The sequence below is a fragment of the Abrus precatorius genome, unplaced genomic scaffold (assembly GCF_003935025.1).
Source record: "Abrus precatorius isolate BTA unplaced genomic scaffold, Abrus_2018 Scaffold9, whole genome shotgun sequence".
In the NCBI taxonomy this organism is placed as follows: Eukaryota; Viridiplantae; Streptophyta; class Magnoliopsida; order Fabales; family Fabaceae; genus Abrus; species Abrus precatorius.
Genome location: NW_020874439.1, coordinates 11,251,778 through 11,272,042, shown reverse-complemented (window position 1 = coordinate 11,272,042; position 20,265 = coordinate 11,251,778). Strand labels below are relative to the sequence as shown.

Genomic DNA, 20,265 nt, shown 5'->3' with positions numbered 1-20,265 from the left:
CTTTCAAAATTTTGGCCTTTCTATATTTGCTTACTTAAGGGTTATTCCTATAAGAATTGGAGGAATATGTTCCTTTATATGCATTAATTTTTCCATGTAATTATTCTATGGGCTTATTTTATATTCATATCATTAATTTGTTTTCATAAGAAGCCGCTTGTCAAATGCTATTTGGTATTCTAGGAATTGATTTATTGCCAACTGCAATATCCTTATAGAGTCTATGCTATTAATATTACATAGTGCATGCCCGTTTGTTTACGCAAAAACTATTCTTAGGACTTTGGAAGGTATACTTTGATTTATTTGAATATTGTACATCGAAAAGGATAGGTTAATTTTTATTTTAATTTTTAATTTTTAGTTATGATGATTAGTAATCTACGGATCTGTATGTATAACAATATCTGAGACAGTTCATTTACGTACTGTCACTAACGTTGAAATTAAACAATAACAGCTTGTATGAAGTGCCAAACACGTTATAATACTGACCTAGAAAATAAGTTTTGGTAAAATATTATAAAATGTTATGAAACTTAGATAAATCAATCTGCAAAGAAATCAATGTTGGAGTAAATTATATATAGGAAAAAGTTGAAATTGAATCCACATGCACAATACTCTTAATGCATTTGTTAGTAATAGAGTTTAATTCCTATGTAGCCCTTTTTTTTAAAAACTCTATAGTTAGTGGGTTAGTTTTGGCCCTAACTCCTAATCTAAAGAAAATAATGAATTAGGATTAGGGTTAGAGGTGGCTCACCTATTTCTAAAAGTAATTAATAATTATTATATTATTTATTTATAATATTTATTAAATTATTTTATTTAAATAAATTAAAAATTATATATTAAATATAAAAATTAATTTTAAAAATAAAAAATATTTATTCAATATACTGTAATTTTATCATAAAAAATAATATTAAATATAATTATATTCAAAATATTATAAAATTAAATTAAATTTAGCTTTTATATTTAGTTAATTTTTTTAAGTAAATTTAATATTATACATTAATAATTTATTATTTTAATTAAGAATTAGTAATAAATATTTTTAACTAAATAAAAATTAAATGATAAAATAGTATTTTATCATATACTATTTGATAATTATTTTAGTAAATTTAATTAATTCTTGTATGTTTTAATATTATTTAATAAATTTTAATAATTATGGATTCAGTATAGGTTTATATATGATATGGCTACTTTGAATATAAATATAACTACGTAAAATTTTAAATAATTATTTTTAATAAATTTTATATAAATATAGATAGATCATAGAGATTATCCAAAGATGTTTGAGAGGCTGAAAGATGATGCAGAAACACCATTGTATAATAGATGTACAAAGTTCACAAGATTGAGTTCTGTTTTAAAGCTTTATAACTTAAAAGCGTCGAATGGATGGACAGAGCTGCTAAGTTTATTACATGAGATACTGCCGGAGGATAATGTGCTACCGAAGAGAACATATGAGGCTAAACAAGTACTTGCTTCCATTGGATTGTGTAACACCTTATGTTTAATTTCAATAATCATAATTTTGCAAATTCAGAATAAAAAATAAATTTCATTTCAAATAAGGTTCTCAACCCTTGGTTTCATCAAACATTTTAAAATAAGGAGAGGGGTTATAATTTTCATCAAATCACTACTACAGGACGCGTTCAAATACATTAATTTCAAATCAGTATTCTATTCCTATAGCAGTTTCATCCGCCCTTTTTTACTGAGTCCGGTGCTGATTGTCTTGATTACCTAAAAAATGAATGTAAGGGTGAGTACTCTACACTACCAAAACATACAATTAAGCATAGAGACTCACCTCTAGCACATTTCCAATACATCAAACAATTACAGGCACAGGCAACATTATCACATCCAATTGCACAAATCATGAACCCATGCATACGCACGCCAGCACACTCACATTGACACTGTGATCACAGATTTACACTACAAATGGTCGCCGGTTACCCCCACCTCACGGATACCACGTGGCAGTCACGGGTCGCTCAGCAAAGGTAATGGTCAGAGGTCTAGTCAGGAAGAGAGTGTGTGGCCTGTGGTGCACCCGTTCCACAATCGATGTCACCACCACTCCCTCTTCCCTAAGGTATTTCTACCGTTCTCATCTCCCACACCCCCAGTGTATCGCTGAACCATTCACAGCACATTACAACGACGTTACACGCCCCAATCACACACAATTCAGTATACGGCACATAGCCCACATTTAACAGTTACGGCACTAGGCCCACATTTCATTTTCACAGCACACACAGCACATAGCTCACAATTCATTCAAGACACACAGCCCCTAGCCTATTTCCATTCATATTACACGGCCCTCAGGCCCACATTTCACACAATATTCATTCAATTATACGGCACCAGTGCCCATACCCGTTCACAACATCCAGTATCACTTATCTCAGTAATTTCCTATCTTCTAACTCAGCAACATCACAATATTCCATAGAATAACAGTAAATTACACATAAAAGAGTAAGGTAGAGTCCCCTTACCTCGAATTGAAGACCCACGCTCAAAGTCAACCACGAGACTGTTCCCCACATAGATCTCGGCCTAAATACATGGGAGAATTCCATGAGAACTCCAGAAATCACCCAAATTCAGAGAAAGGGAAGGAAAATTGAAACCCTAATCGTTTAAAACTCACCTCCAAGCATTCCCCACACAAATCCGAGCTCCAATCTTGCTCCCGAACGGCTTTGGAGGCAATTAATCAATGAAAAAGGGTTTTAGGTCGAGAGGATTGAAGAGATTTGGGAGGGAATTTGAGAAATAAATCTCAAATCCCTAAACCCCCTTTTAAAATCCCTCTAATTGCGACACTATTGCTACAGCGATATATTCTCGCTGCAGCGAGGTCCCTTCACTACAGCGACACGCCCCCTCACTACAGCGAAAAAACCAGAGAAAACTGCACTCTAGGTTTTGCAGAATCTTGCTATAGCGAGACCCTCTCGCTACAATGATACTGCACCCAGAAATGCACCTCAGACTGTCGCTCTCTCACTACAGCGAGACGTCTCTCGCTACAGCGAGAAGGCGACAGTTCTGATCTTTCCTCCCAGGGCCCTCTCGCTATAGCGAGACTCCTCTTGCTGCAGCGAGAACTGCCCAGTGTATCGCCCTGCACTCAGCCCAACCAGTCTAATTCAAACATATATCCACCCACCCACACACACACACACACACACACACATATATATATACACACACATACATATTCACAACACATCTCTAAAATACACACCTAAAAATACCTTTATTTTTTATATAATTATCAATAATTAAGATTACAAAGTTTGGGGCGTTTCAGATTGACCCATGAAAAGATACATGCTTGTCCTAATGACTGCATTTTGTTTTGAAATGAGTATGCATCACTAAGGAAATGTCCAAAGTGTAATGTATCATGATACCTAAAGAATACCACAACACCTGCGAAGGTCGTGTGGTATTTTTCACTAATACCGAGGTTAAGACATCTTTTTTGCAGTGCAGATAATGCAAAGCAGATGACTTGGCATGTTGAAGGCCGAATTAGAGATGTAAAGCTTAGGCATTCAGCAGATTCTCCGTAGTGGAAAAAATTTGACGATGACCATGAAGAGTTTGCAACTAAAACAGGGAATATACGATTTGCTCTAGTAACCGATGGAATGAATCCACATGGCATGCAAAGTAGTACCCATAGGACATGGCTTGTGATCTTAATAATGTATAACCTACCTCCATGGCTTTGCATGAAGCGAAAATATATGATGCTTTCTTTGTTAATCTCTGGTCCTAAACAACTTGGAAATGACATTGATGTGTACTTGTCTCCTTTAATTGAAGATTTGAAGTTGTTGTGGGATAATGGCATAGAAGTATATGGCAGATTTAGAGATGAAAATTTTACGATTAAGGCAATGTTGTATGGAACAATTAATGACTTTCCTGCATATGGAAATCTTTCTGGTTACAGCATCAAAGGTCAATGTGCATGTCCAGTATGTCAGGAAAAAATAGATTATATAAGACTAGACCATTGTCACAAAAATGTTTTCATGGGGCATCTTAGGTGGTTGTCAAAAAATCATCCTTTCAAAAAACTGAAAAAAGCTTTTCATGGAAGTTGTGAAGTACAACGATGTCCTTATTTGAAGAGTGGAGAAGAAATATTTGATGAGGTTAAACACATAAGAACAAATTTGAAAAACCTTTTGCCAAACAAATTCTAACAGCAAGTTGGAAGAAGATGTCAATTTTCTTTCAGTTACCGTATTGGGAATTTTTATACGTAAGACACTTTGTTGATGTTATGCATGTTGAAAAAAATGTTTGTGAAAGTGTGATTGGTACGTTATTAAATATCGTGGGAAAGAAGAAAGATGGCATCAATGCAAGACTTGACTTGGTGAAGTTAGGAATACGATCCGATTTGGCTCCAGTGAAGAAAGGAAAGTGGACCTTTTTACCGCCAACAGCATGTACCCTTTCTGGAAATGAGAAACGTACTTTATGTGAGACTCTTTATTCAGTTAAGGTTCCAAAGGGGTATTCATCAAACATTAAAAGTCTTGTATCACTTAATGACCTAAAGTTAAAAGGATTGAATTCTCATGATTGCCATATATTAATAGAGAATTTAATTCCTGTTGCTATACGGTCTATTCTACCCAAAAAGGTTCGCATGGCAATCATGAAGTTGTGTTTCTTTTTCAAGACAATATGTAGCAAAGTGATTGATCCTGGGAGATTACCAAGTTTGCAAAACCAAATAGCTGAAACTTTATGTGAGCTGGAAATGTATTTTTTACTGTCATTCTTTGATATCATGGTTCATTTGACTATTCACTTGGTGGAAGAGACGAAATTGTGTGGCCCTGCATATATGCAATGGATGTATCCCGTTGAAAGATATATGAAAATTTTAAAAGGGTATGTTAAGAATAGAAGCAGACCAGAGGGTTGTATTGCTGAATGATATTTAGTGGAAGAAGCAGTGGAATTTTGTTCTGAATATCTGTCAAATGTTGAATCATGTGGCATTCCAAAATCACGTCACACAGGAAGGACTTTAGGGGAAGGTAGCAGTGGTTGTCAACAAATAGAGGTCCCTAGACTGCAATGGGAACAAGCACACTTGTATGCATTACAAAACATCCCTGAAATTGAACTACACATAAGCTTGCACAAAAGAACATAATGTGCAATTCATTGGATGGCTACAAGAACATGTTGGTGAACAGTTGAAACAGAGGAACACATCAGTTTCAGAATTGATTCGATGGTTGTCAAAAGGTCCTTGTATTGATGCCTTTTCATACACTTCGTACTTAGTAAATGGGTTCACATTTTACACAAAACAGCATGACGACCAAAGCACAATGCAGAATAGTGGGGTCACTCTGGTTGCTGAATCATTGCATATCTCCAGTGCAATGGATAAAAATCCAATATATGCAAATATGTCATACTTTAGATTCATTGAACATATATGGAAGTTGGATTACACTAACTTTCGTGTAGCAATCTTTGGATGCAAGTGGGTAGACAACAATAGTGGTATTCGAATTGACGATATGGGCTTTATAAGGGTGGATTTTAAAAAGGTTGGTTACCAAGATGATTCGTTTAACATTGCATCACAGGCTCGACAGGTGTTCTACGTCGTAAATCCTGTAGACAAGTCATGGTCAATTGTCCTAATGTCTAATAAAATAAATGCTTTCACCGATGGAGAATTAATGGAAGAAGAAGTTAATGTCGAGGATGATCCTTTGAGGAGTGTTGAACACATGTCAATTGCAGATACATTAACAGATGACGAGGATATTTATGCAAGACATGATCATGAAGAGAGCATTTGGTTAAATCCGTCATTTCATTCAATAAAAGGTCATAGGAAACTTAGTAAGGCTCCTAAAAAAAAGAAAAGGTGCATCTATTATTAAATTTGAATTGATTATATTTTATTTTTATTATTTTACTTATCTTTGAATGTAATTATTTAATGTTAACCTTTACCTTTTTTCTTATAGAGATGACTTCTTCAGATAACATGGACGGGAGTGCCCCTCATCACTCCACTGGGGCAAATAAGAAAAAGGGTAGAGGGATTACCAAACTTAAGTCCATTAGCAAATCAAGAAAGTTAGGACAAAAGCTACAGGTAAATTGTCACCATCAATGAATTTTGTAGTGATATTGTAGGAATCTTTTAATCTGAAATCATCAAACACTAAAATGTCTTTATGGTTTATATTTGCATATAGGTTGGCTGGAATGGAAAGGGTCAATCGATAGACCCTAACAGATCAAAGTTTGCACATTTTATTGGCTTTGTTACTAGGAGTACAGTGCCAATCAGTTATTCTGATTGGACAAATGTCCCTAGTAATGTTAAAGACCACATTTGGGAGCAAGTTGAGGTACATAAGATTAATTGTTTCAGTTATTGCATATTGGTTTACTCAAGAGGGTTTATCTAATATTATTTTTTGTTTCCAATGTAGTAAACTTTTTAGGTAGCTCCTATTCACAAAGATTTTGTTCTGTCTTTAGCTGGACGGGACCTTCGTGTATTCCAGTTGAGGAAACATATCTGTGACAAAGATGAAAATTGTGTCCCCTATCCTCCAGAGAAGTATTAGAGATTCATCACAGTCACTGATCACCGGATGGACTTTGTCAACCAAAGCTGCACAGAAACTTTCAAGGTACCATGTCACACATTATTACTTCAAATTACTGTCACCATCACAAAGATGTATTGATTTGGTACGTTTTTGAATGTCTAATTTCAAAAAGAAAGTGAGGCTAATGCACAAAGGGCGAAAGGAATGTCATATAGACATAGGAGGTCAGCTAAGGGATATGCTCAGTTAGAGCAAGACTTAGTATGTATAATTTGTGAATAATAAACTAATATATATATACATTACTATCTTTAATTGTTATATAGATTTCAAAAATTATTTTATTTTAAAATAATAAATTTTCAAAAAATATCTCATTCTTAGAGTTAAAAAAGTTGAAAAATCATTCGCATTTCACATGGTACTAAACAGTGTAACTAAACTAGTACTTTACAATTTTATAGCATACAAATGATAGAGTAATTCATATATTAATTTTATAAATTGTTGCATAAATTTTGAAAAAACATTTTCAATTTTTTTTATAGAAAAGGTAAGAAACTATTGATATTTGAGAAATAAAATTTAAGATAATTTACATGTAAAAGGTGTGAGTATAGCGAAATTGGTACGCTTACAATTTTATAATGTACAAAAGATAGAGTGATACATATTATAGTTTATAGATCATTATGTGAATTTACAAAAATAGCATTTTATTTATTTATTTTATTTCAAAAATAAAACATTAAAAAATTTATAATTGAGGACATTCATTTCAATTTTACTTTTAAAATAAAATTTGTTTATTTATTTTATCATAAAATTGAGATAAATTTTTTACATATGACTTTTTAACATGTGAATGATAAAATAATTTATAGATCGCTATTTTAAATTGTTACAAATGTATTATCCAAATTTATTTCTTTTAATAAAATAAATGATACAATTCAAAAAGTAATTTTTATTCTTAAATAACTCATTTCATAACACACCTAATTTAATGTTTATATGATAAACACAATTTGAACAAGAACCTAATTCATGAATGTACTGTTTCTAAATTTTGTAAAGTGAGATAAACTGATAATTTAAAAATAATTAACAGGAGTAAAACCTGACATACTCAATTTGCTACAATTGTAATATTTTTCAACTTACATTTCTTTTGTTCAAAATATAAAAACTCAAAGTCCTTCAAAAAAAATTAAAAGAAATAATTTTAAAATTTAAATGTATAAATATAATAAAGTTAAAATTTACATCTTAATAATTAACTTAATCCATATTATAAATAACATTCGACAGAGTAAATTTCCATCAAAATGAGTATAAGCTATAAATAAAATAAGTAACTATCAATATTACAATTGCATCTTAAATTAATATTCACAGCAAAACTTATCAAATTATTATAAATTTCTAAAATTGATATTAAAATATTTACATAAATTTATCAACTTAAAATGGATATATAATGAACAGTAACAATCTTCAAAATAGTTTGAACCTAACAGAGCAATCTTTCCTACAATGATATAAAGGATATGATCCTAGAATGAATTAACCTTCCTTTGTTCTTCAATTTCATTCTTGTAAAATATGTTGTAAGGATAAGTATTCTCCGCTCCACTAAATCTTTTATTTTAAGTGTAAATCAAGTAATACAGAAAATATTAATTAATACAAAATACAGCCAATTTATTACTAGTTCATATATTATGTTAATGAATTTACAGTAGATCAAATGTGATAATATTCCCATCATTCATACTTTAAGTCATACACTAAGATCATAATATTTGATATATATATATATATATATATATGTGTGTGTGTGTGTGTGTGTGTGTGTGTAGTTCTGAATAGTTAATGAAAGGATATAAAATCTTAAAATTGGCCAGCACCTGTATGCGTGACTAAGGGAGTGAAACTCCAAAAAGTGTGTATGACTATTCAGAAGGCAAATATGTGTGGAACCTTACTTCTCTATGAAAGAAGTCACAATGTTATTTTATAACTGTTCTTGGTGAAGGATAATGAGGATGTAACACCTTATATTTCTTTATCATAAATATATTAAGTTAATAATCAAACTTTTGTTGTAACAGTTAATCAACATTTACAGAGATAAAATCTTTCACATCAATCAATTCGTGTATAAGACAAATTTAAAAAAAATTAACTACATAAAATATATTGTAATTCAATATTTAAATACCAAAAAATTTCAGTTACAATATAATGTATTGCATTTACATATTATTATCCAAAATATATGAAAATTTATAGAAGTTCATACTTATTCACATACTGAAGACCTGAAACTATTCCTCTATATCATGCCATCCCTTAATCTTTGTCAAGTCCTCAACTGTTAATTCATCATCCTCTCCAAGGTAGGCGTCTCCAGAGTCTGCCACCATTTCTATACTAAAAAATCTCTCAAATGTATAATTATAAGGTCTTCCTAACAAACTATGATCATGATAAGTAAAAAAAATTATTCATGATTCAGGAAGGCCTTGTTGTTCCTCGATATACGCTAAAACTAAGAGACTGATGAATTTGTCAACTAGTGGGAAAATCAAAAGGAACTCCATCATTATAGATTACTTCTAATGTATACTCTTGATCATCCTCAAAATACACACTAAAATTTAAATGTATTACACGTCTATACTCTCTAAAAACATAATTTAATCTACTACTAGCATAGACATCTACTACACTAATCCGCACGGGACTTGTCCTCATCTTTACTACCTGCAGGGTTGTATAAGATTGAGCATCTATTCTATATTTTAAATACAATACAAAGATATCATAACAATGTTATAATTATACAATTTAAACATCAATTTATACCATATTACCACATATCATATATATATATATATATATATATATATATATATATATATATAATTTCATTTTATATTCATGTTAAATAATTATTTTATTTTATATATATATATATATATATATACCCTTCTGCCCCGTACGTTCTCGCTAATTTCAGAATTAGAGGAAAATTTAGTGAAATTTATTGACTGGTTGAGTATAACAATTGAAATCACAAAATATTTCATTGATTCTTGCTCAAGCATCATAGAAACATAATGACAAATAATAATAATAAAACCAAACTTTAAGAAGAAACATCAAAATAACATATATATATATACATATATATATATATATATATATATATATATTGTTCTTCCACTATACAATATGTTAACATTGGCAAAATATACGTCAAAATATATTAGGACTCATTTACAATATTAACAATATACAAAGATATAATAAGTCCTAATGAGCAGTCTATCCATCACAGGACCAAAAGGATACTAGTCATCCCTCTATCATTGCGATATCATCGGAGTCGAGATCGTCATCTGATATGAGATACAGATCACTTGAGTTTGCGGTAACCTGGGTACCAGTAATCTACTTAAATGTCCATTGAGATGGTCTTCTAAGATTATTGTGATCATGGTATGTAAAAAGGTAGGTTAAGGCTGCTGGGGTTCTCACGGTACCAGGAAATATATATACACAGAAGGTATGATGGATTCTACTTATGGAAAAATCAAAAGGAATACTATAAGCTAATTCCATCTCTATCATAATAATATCCCTAGGCACGTCATTAACATGTACACCAATCCTAAAATAACATAATATCTAGTATTCATTAAATACATAATTCAATCTATTAGCTACAGAACTATCTACAAGCCTAACTCTCTCAGTAGGTGCTGTCATCCTGTTTCCCTAAAATGTTTATGTAAAGATGAGTCTCTATTCATATTACCAAGTATACATCCATAGTTAGTCACACAATAAAACAAAGATAATATAACAATCAACCATGTTACAAAATCATATTCATATACATTCAATAATCTTTAAGTATTCAGCTTATTACTCTTCATCTCTCTCTTAATACTCAGGATTCTTATATCATTTTCACTGCCCTTGAAATCCCTCGAGGTCTTCCTTAGAATAGATAGTTGCTGAATTCCGCAGCTACACAGATACAACGTGTGCTGCCCGGTCCCTTTTAACAAAAGTATGGTCAGGAGCATTAGTTAGGAAACGAGTGTGAAGCCTGTGGTGCTCCTACTCTCATTTATCTTGCACAATTCAAGAGGAACATCCACCACCCTCATTTCCTCAAGACTTCTCAGTCGTCCCCATCTTCCACACTTCTAGTGTACCTCTGAACTATTCATACTTGTCCTTATCATATTCCTTTCATTCTATAATTTCTCTTTTCATGTTTCTATCTCATCTCTTTATATTTTACTATAGTTCATCAATACATCATACATTAATCATTTATTGTCGAGAATAGGTCTCCCTTGACTCAATCCATAACATACATGCATATACACCAAGAATAAAATCTATATACATCATCAAACACCACACATATATTTCAAACATAACAAAACACATGTTATCATCTAACACATACTCAAATCAAACATCTCATTTTCATAGATACAAACACATCATTTTCTTAGTAACAAAATAGAGCTCTCCTTATCTTAAAAGACAAGTTTGGTGATGAGAATGTGAGGAAAGGATATTTCACGTATAAAGGTAGTTCGACGATTCTGTAGAGTTGAAGTTTGAGCTCACATTCGGTGAAGTTTCAAAGTTTTTAAGGCTTTTCTCTGCAATAAGGAAGAGAGAGTTCAGAAGAAATGATAGAGGAACGTAGATTTTGAAAGTGAAGTGAAATTTTCATACTAGAAATCTCTTAAATACCCCTAAGCACCGCGCTCTCTCGCTTGAGTGAGGAACACTTCACTTGAGCGAGATCTGTAGATAATTGTTTTCTAACATTTTTTTGATATGCTTGCTTGAGCGAGCTCTATCTCGCCTGAGCGACTCAACTCGTCTGGGCTAGATCGTAGCTCGCCTGAGCGAGAATACTCTTGCTTGTGCAAGGTGATAGTTGGGCTGAATCTATCATATCTCGCATGAGTGAGATGGCTGTGAAATAAGATATTTCTGGGGGCGCAATCTCGCCTGATCGAGATTCCCTGCACTAACCTATTCTAATACTCTTCATAATACACTACTAACACATCTTAATGTTATTTAATATAAAATAAAACATAATTTTCTAAATAATGAAAAGAGGGTGTTACACGGTGGTTTTTCAAATATTTTCTGATATGCTCGCTTGAGCGAGCTCCATTTCTCCTGAGCGAGATGTCGTCCAGAGAGCAAGATGTTTTTCCTGTGAGTCCTTACCTGAGCAAGATCTCAGCTTGCCTGAGTAAGATCACTCTCGCCTAGGCAAGGTGACAGTTGAGCTAAATTTATCCCATCTTGCTTGAGCGAGATTATCCTAAAATAAGGTGTTTCTGGGCGCTTAGTCTCGCTTAAGCAAGATTTCCTGCACCAATTTCTTCTAAAAACTCTTCATAATTCACTCATAAAAACATCCTAATACTATTTAACATTAAATAAAACATCATTTTCTGAATTATGAAAAAGCGGGTGTTACAGGCATAGTCAAGAGTTTAGTCGAAAAATGAGTGTGAGACCATGTGACCCATTCGCCCTTAGACAGAATGTGTGCATAAACAGAAATGTCACTCACCACCCTATGTTTCCTTTAGATATCTTATCATCTTCAGACTCTATAACTCCAGTGTATATATATAATTATTTACACCATATGCATTCAATTCTCATATTCATTCCTTAGTCCAATTATAAAATCATGCTCAATAGCACTTCAAGACCAATTACATATTGCTCATATCACTAACTCACGATCTTAATAATCACGTCATTCAATAAATATCATCAACACTTGCTCAACAATAATATCATGCTTTCTCATGATACAATTCATATGAACATAACATAATTAGTTATTTAACAATCAAACATATATCTATCGACAATCTTTCTTTATTAAATCTTATTACTCACACATATATCATCAGAAAATGCTATACAAACATGCTTTCCTGAGCTCAACATATAACCCATAATATATAATAATAAAATATAGCTTCCCTTATCTTAAAATGAAGATCAATATATGTATGGATGCTGAAGAACATTCAAAGATGGCACTTTTACCTAGATAACATAAATTTATCCCTTAAGAAAAAGATTAAAAAAAATGAACAGTAAAAACACGATTAAACATAAGGAAACTTACTTAGGATCGCGTGGAACAAATAAGTAATCACAAATTTGAGAAGAAATCAATGTTTTGAGGGATTTTGTTTGTTAGAGAAACAAAATTTGGATGTGAGAGAAAGTGAAGAAAATGAAGTTTTCATGCATGAAAAACCTTAAATACACTCAGAATCACAACATTCTTGCTGCAGTGAGCATTTCTAACTCTCTTAAACCTTAAATACCCTAAACCTTAAACTTGAATTGAAGGTTAAAAATTGAGTTACAGAAAAATTGATTGTTTGGACTAAATTTAAGAAGAATCCATCCTAACTCTCTTATAATATTGAATTTTACTTTGTTTCAATTTGTTTGCTTTATTATTTAATAACCATAAATATTACTTTAAATAATTTTAACTTTGTGAATTAGCCCTTGACTTCAGTCTATATTTAATAAAGCTCATTTGTTTCAACTTTTTGATTTTTATATAGTCATTGTTAGGTGTATTTTGTAAATATGGCAAACGCCCCATGTTTTCATGCTGAATATTTTATCTTTATAGGACAATAAGTGAATTCTTGCTCAAGCAAAAAATAACCAGAGAGCAAAGTTTGCTACAAGATTTCTTGCTCAAATTGTCACCCAGTGCACCATTTCTCATCCAGATTCTTGCTCAGGTGAGCCAGTTCTCGCTATCCTAAATTTTTACAAATATTGGTACAAGGCCTTTATTTATACATATTTCATATAGTAATTTAGAAACTGTTTATCAAAACAGGTGGGACTCAAAATAATATTTGTATGACCAAAATAATTATATCACAAAAGCAATTTAAGTCCCAGAGTAACCCCAAAATACATCCCAACACTGAGAACTCGATGCTAGTCATTCCCATGCTAGCTCTCAATCTATGCTAATCCTCGGAGTCAAGATCTATAGATCCCCTGAGTCAGCCATAACCTCAACCCATGTGACTCATTGCTCGATAACTCAAGTTGACCTTTCAAGATGATCATGGCCGTGGTATGTAAATAGATATGTGAATGCTGCTAGAGTTCTAACAATTAATACCTCTATAGATATAGGTACATAGAGTATTGTGTATTCTACTCAAAGGAAAATCAATAGAGATGCTGTAAAATAGATCCATTTCTAACATGATAAAAGTCCTAGGTACATTATCGACATGAACAACAAACTTAAAATAACATGTCCTTTGATACTCGTTAAACACACAATTAAGCCTATTATGTACAGAACTATATATTAGTCTAATTCTTTCCTGATGCTTCGTCATCCTGATTTTCTGAAAATACTAGTAAGGATGAGCATCTACTTTATAATTTAAACATAACACTAATTTAAAGACTAACATTACAGTATAACCATAATCATAGAACAAAAGATAACATCAATTTCGACAACAATATATTACATACACATATTCTATTACAAGTCATTGTATTCCCCTTTTTCATTTATGTACTCCCAATGCACTATGATTACAAATATACGATGCCTCTAGCAGTTCTTGAGGTCTTAACAACTAGGTAAATAGTCGCCAGTTAAGCTATGCATACGAATACAACGTATATAATAAAGGCCCCTTAGCAAATGTATATTCAGGAGTCTAGTCAAGAAACGAGTGTGAGGTCATGTGGTGCATTCGCTCTTAGAAAGAGTATGTACAAATATACGAATGTTGCTCATCACCCTATGTTTCCCTGAGATTTCCCATCGTCTCCAGACTCTATACCCTCAGTGTATCTCTATAACTATTCACACTAGATCCATTTAGCTTTTTACACTTATCCTATACTCCCTTTCATACTAAACTCGTCACTCAAGTAAAAAGTCGTGCTTAGTAAAGCACTTTCGAACTAAGTTCCAAACAAGTATACTACTCGAACATATGATTAACACCCTAAATCAACCAAACATACTTTCACAACAAAAGTACTCTCATGGGTAGAAAATATTTATTATGCTTAAAATCACAAAATAGAGCCTTCCTTATCATGAAACGAAGTTTTGAAAGAGAGTTTGTAAAGGGTTATGGTGAAAGAACCAAGCTATTCCTAGGTGTCACAAAAGAGAGCATTTTGAGAAGGGAAAACATAGAAAACAACCAAAAAGAGAGAACAAAGCTCCAAGAACTTACTTGGAGTTGATTGGTGGAGTTTTTGAGCTCAGATTCGAAGGAGAGTTGAGATTTTAGGTGGTGATTTTTTTTCAGAAGAGAGGGTTAGGGGTCGAGAGAACTAGGAAGAGCTCAAAACAAGGATTATAATCCAAGTTTTCTAAATTAAAAACCTTTAAATACTCATTGACTTGCGATATTCTCGCTAAAACAAGCCACCTCTCGCTACTGTGAGCCCTTCTCTCGCTGTAGCGAAAAAACCAGACAAATTTTACTTTGATGTCTGTCATTCTAGGTACAGCGAAAGCATCCTTATTGCAGTGAGAGAATACTCGCTACAATAAGAGAGTGTCAGAAAACCTTATTTTGAGAGCCCATGTTTCACTATAGTGAGATATCCTGCAGCTTATACCATTTAACTCTCCAAAACTCAATTAATTTCATACATACAATCAACATTCAATAATAATAAAAAAAAACTAGGATGTTACACGAAGGCCATTCTCGCTTAAGCGAGAAAACTAGTAAAAAATCTTGTATGAATTTTGCATTTCTCTCTCAAGGAGTATGGTAGTTCTTGCTTGAGCACTTGAAAATCTAGGCAACTTCAGCAAATCTTCCTCATCTTTAAAAATCATAAAAAATAAAAAATAACTCCAAATCCAGCAAACTATATATTTATTTTGAAGCCCTATATGTGTAGAATCTAATGCAACTAGAATAAGTCAAAAATAATATTTGTAGAAAAAATTATGATTAAAAAAGTAGACAAAGGTCAGCGTAGCTGAAATACAAAATTAAAACATTAATGCAAAATAAGCTCAAATCATTTCTATTTATAAGAAATGGTTACACCTCATCAAGTCTTTACCCTTAAGAAAATTTACACAAGAAAAGTGGATCAAATATCTTTTATTATTTGACAAAATTAAAGTTAAAATTGTTGAATATAAATGACATGGACTCAAATGCATTAAAATGTAAATTGTAAGAAATTTAAGTACAAAAGCAAGAAATATGCATTTACATTTAATTTATGTTAATATTGCTTTTGTTATCTGAGTCTCAAAGCATGAGAATTATTTTGGATTTCAACTAATTTGGAAAAAGTTGGTTGAATTCACTTAAATTCTCAAAATAATTGCTTTAAAAATCATTTGGAGTTTATATCAAAATTCTCTCAATGCAATTATTTTTCTGTTTACAAAAATCAGATTAAATTACAATACATCCCATGCCATTTCTAAAACTACAAAGAAATGAAGGTACCAAAGAAGAAACTTACAAAACTATATTAAAGGGAAAAAACAATAATTAAGCTTAATATCTGTACGCAATCTTTAGAATGTGAGAACTAAGCTTCTTTGGTTGGGAGAACATGACCATGTGATCTGAATCTTTTATTACTTTCACTTCAGCATATGGACCACTTCTCTCAATTATCCACATTTGCGAATCCTCTCTTATGAATTTATCTCTTTTGCTGATTATGTACACTTTTGGAACCATTCCATTTCTTTGCTTAGTAACTGCTGTTTCTTTAGACAATGCTTCATCATCATTAAAGAAAGATTGTGGTCTCACCAATGATAATGCAAGCGTCAAATCCTACACATATTATCAATGTAAGATAGCTTCATTATATGTAAAAATCACCTGTTATAATGTGATGGGTCTTAATATATGCATCTTAGTGATGGGGATATATTATAATTTATAATAATTACTTTAGAATTTGGTTTTTTAGGATGATTTATGTTTGCTTGATATAAATAAAAAATAAATAAATTTACATTAGCAGTTTATCAGAGTTAAATTCAAAATTTTGCCTAAATCATGATTTGGAACTTCTTATAACTTGATTCACCTGTTTTTCTTAGCTAAACTAAGACATTGAAAAATATTTTCCTAAAAAATAATTTTATTTTTTAAAACTAAAAAGGTATAAATTCAATTAAGCAAAAATGATTACCTGAGAAGGTGATAATTGATATAGCTTAGATGCCAGCAGTTTGGGTCCAAACAAGAGTGAAGTTGGAGGTTTGTTTGGCCCATCAGAGAAAAAAGTTTGGGCATCCAAAAAGGAACCTGCTCTTTTTACCAGCTACACAACAAAAAAAGAAAAAACAATTATTTTATTTAAAGGTTTTAGCTAGTTTTTTTCTTCAGAAGGTTTTATTTAGTTTATCAAGGAAAAAGAGTGTTAGCTAATCTTCAAAACTAATATTTCTTTGTTCACTAACTTTCAATGTGCTAGTTAACTTTCAAAATTAATTTAATGCAATATCAAACTAATAGTTGCATGAAGTCACATAAGAATGAAGCCATTCAAAACAAAACCTTGTTTTCCACATTTCAATTCATTCCCTAAAATTCTTAGACAATGCACTCACATCCTTTGGAACATGTAAGAGTTTCCTTGAATCAAATTTGTTCAAATTTAGTATGATGTTTTTTTGGTTCAACTTTTTCGATACAGTCATAACCCAAATAACAATGATCGAATGTATTAAATAAAATGTTTAAAATTTCGCATAAATTATACTACACAAAGAATCATTAAAGTATGTGAATCAATCTTGATCTAAAAAAATACAATATCCAAACCTAATTTTAAGTTAACTTCAAGCCAATATTATCTAAATAAAAACAAATTTCAATTTTCGTTATTTCAATAAAAAGAATATACATTCTGAAAAAATACGATTCAGATTAATTAAAACTAATTATACTCAGCTTTAAATTAAAGTAAGGGAGAAAAAGAAAAAGAAAAAAAAAAAACTAAGTACCTCTTGATTAACAACTGTGGTATTGAGGGTTTCACTAATGACGAATGCAGTGACAAAAATTGCAACAGAAATTTTCTCAGGAAACTTTTCCATAGCAACAGATGTGGATATGCCACCAAGACTATGACCCACCAAAATCACCTTCTCCTTTGGAGGAAGAGATTTCATGAATGTCATCAAAGGTTCATAATATTGTGAAATTGAACGAATCTCTTGCACCTGTTCTGGATTAATGCCAGAAGCAGCCATATCCAAAGTTGTAACATTATGACCAGAAGATTTTAACATAGTCACCACATTGTACCAACACCATGCACCATGGCCTGCTCCATGAACTAGCACAATGTGCTTCCCCTTAACACAAATGGAAAAAGAGAGGAAAAATAACACCAGAATAAACAAAACGTTCCCTCCCCTTTTGAACATCTTCCAAAATTTGACCTTTATCTTTCACATATTGATTTGAGAACCATTGTTCCTTTATATATGTAATTGGTGTTTGACCAACTATTTTAATATTGAATTGTTCTTTATATATTTAATTATGAGTTGGCTTTTGGGTTTTAATATTCATATATTTCATTAAACAACATATGGTTTTATACTCGAGACATTAATTAACTAAATAAAAGTACAAAAGTGACAGCAAGAAAGTAAATATTTGTTTAAAAAATTATCATATGGCACATCAATGATATAGCAACCCAAACAATTATCATATCGCAGACGACAATAGACATATCAGCAAACATATAATAATAAAAAGAACATCACCTGATTCCGATTCTAATAAAAAAAATAATATTCTTAAGTTATTTCATAAAGGTGTTCGATAACAAAGTCATAGACTCCAAGTTGTTTCATATATTCTTCATTCCATAACTAAAACGCGCATACTTTGAAACACTGTGATATAAGGTTTCGAGAAGTCTCAATGTAAAAATGAGGTTTGGACGGTGAAATTGAATAATTGAGGCTGCGACGGGACTAATTAAAAGACATATAAAATAGATGTGAAAAATAAAAGGTGTGGTGAGTTTCCTAATTATGATTAGAGTAATCTAATTTGGTGATTTTTAACTTTTTGGGTCCATTAACTTGGTGAGTTTAGTTGTAGCAATTTAGTGTGTTAGATTTTTTATTTTTTATTTTTTTTAAATTCTTACGGATTTTCACGAAGCTAATTTTTGGTTTCAGAGTCTAGCGTAGGGAGGACCTAGAAGATGAATAAACAAATAAGGAAGCTTTGCACGTTAAGAGTTGAGATTAATTTTGATATTATGTTAATATAAAAGTTTGAACTCAATCTAAAAAAGTTATGTTTTCTCTCCTATTTTTTGTATAATTTCCAAACATTATGAAAATATGAGTTTTAAAGTAGTTATTATACAATATTTTAAAAATATATAAGAATTTATAATTCATGATAATGTAAACTAATATATTATTAACATATTTTAATTAAAAATTGTAAAGATAAAGTTTAATTATATAATATCATATCTGTCTTATCAAATTATTATTATTTATTTAACGAGTCTCATTTATAATCTAATAAAACATATATAAATGCTATTTGATGATAAAAAATGAAGTACTTGTATGGCAAAGGAGAAATAACTTACACAATTGAATGATGAATATGCATGCATGCTTTAGCAGAATCCCTAAACACATTGCTACATAGCTCCGGCCTAAGTTTGCATTTAGTCATTAACCACGTTAATATATCATGATTCATCATTATTCATTATAGGTTATTATATTAATTTCATAACTTAATTTGCTCCATGTTATTGAATAATACTTCTAGCCTTGGTAAGCTATTATATTTTTCACTTGTGGCTTACCTTGTGTATTTAGGGTGGATTTATTAAAATGGGCTTTTTAAATTTATTCTAATAAGTTTTATAATCAAATTTTATTATAAAGACTCATAAAAATTATTAAATAAAAAGAGTTGGTAATGAATGATACCTTAACGTTAAAACAATAGTCTACTTAACATAGTTAATTCCATATGAAAAGAATAGAGAATGAAAAAGAGTACAAGTTGTACACGACACATCAACAAATAAAAATCAGTATTTGTGGGCAATTTCTAGTAAGATGGAACAAAGTTGTTTTGGATTGGAAAACATGACCATGTGATCTGAATCTTTTCTCATTTTATCCTCAGCAAAGGGAGCAATTCTCTCAACCATCCACATTTGTGAATCTTCTGTCAACAAATAGTCTCCTTTGCTGATGATGAAAACTTTGGGTATCTTTCCATTTTTGTCATTTGTAATTGCTGTTTCTTTCAATAATATTTTATTATCACCAAAGAGATGACAAGGTCTCACCAATGATAACGCAAATGCTATATGTTTTGAGGTTGAATCTATCTTATCAGGGATTAAACTAATTAATTAATTTTATTAATTATGAGTAATACGCTTAAACAGGTATATATCTAAATACTTGAGCTGTCAAAAAGTTCAATTGGCCCAGTCC

General features: G+C 31.3%; 1 protein-coding gene across 1 annotated transcript; it reads right to left on the bottom strand.

Annotated features, from left to right (window-relative positions):
- Nucleotides 1-16,300: 16,300 nt before the first annotated feature.
- LOC113851418 (salicylic acid-binding protein 2-like) lies at nucleotides 16,301-18,195 on the bottom strand. The gene is made up of 3 exons (XM_027481884.1): nucleotides 17,770-18,195; nucleotides 16,953-17,084; nucleotides 16,301-16,588 (listed from the first exon to the last, which is right to left on the bottom strand). The coding sequence occupies exons 1-3, from the start codon at nucleotides 18,193-18,195 to the stop codon at nucleotides 16,301-16,303; spliced, it is 846 nt and encodes a 281-aa protein (XP_027337685.1).
- Between the last annotated feature and the right edge of the window lie 2,070 nt (nucleotides 18,196-20,265).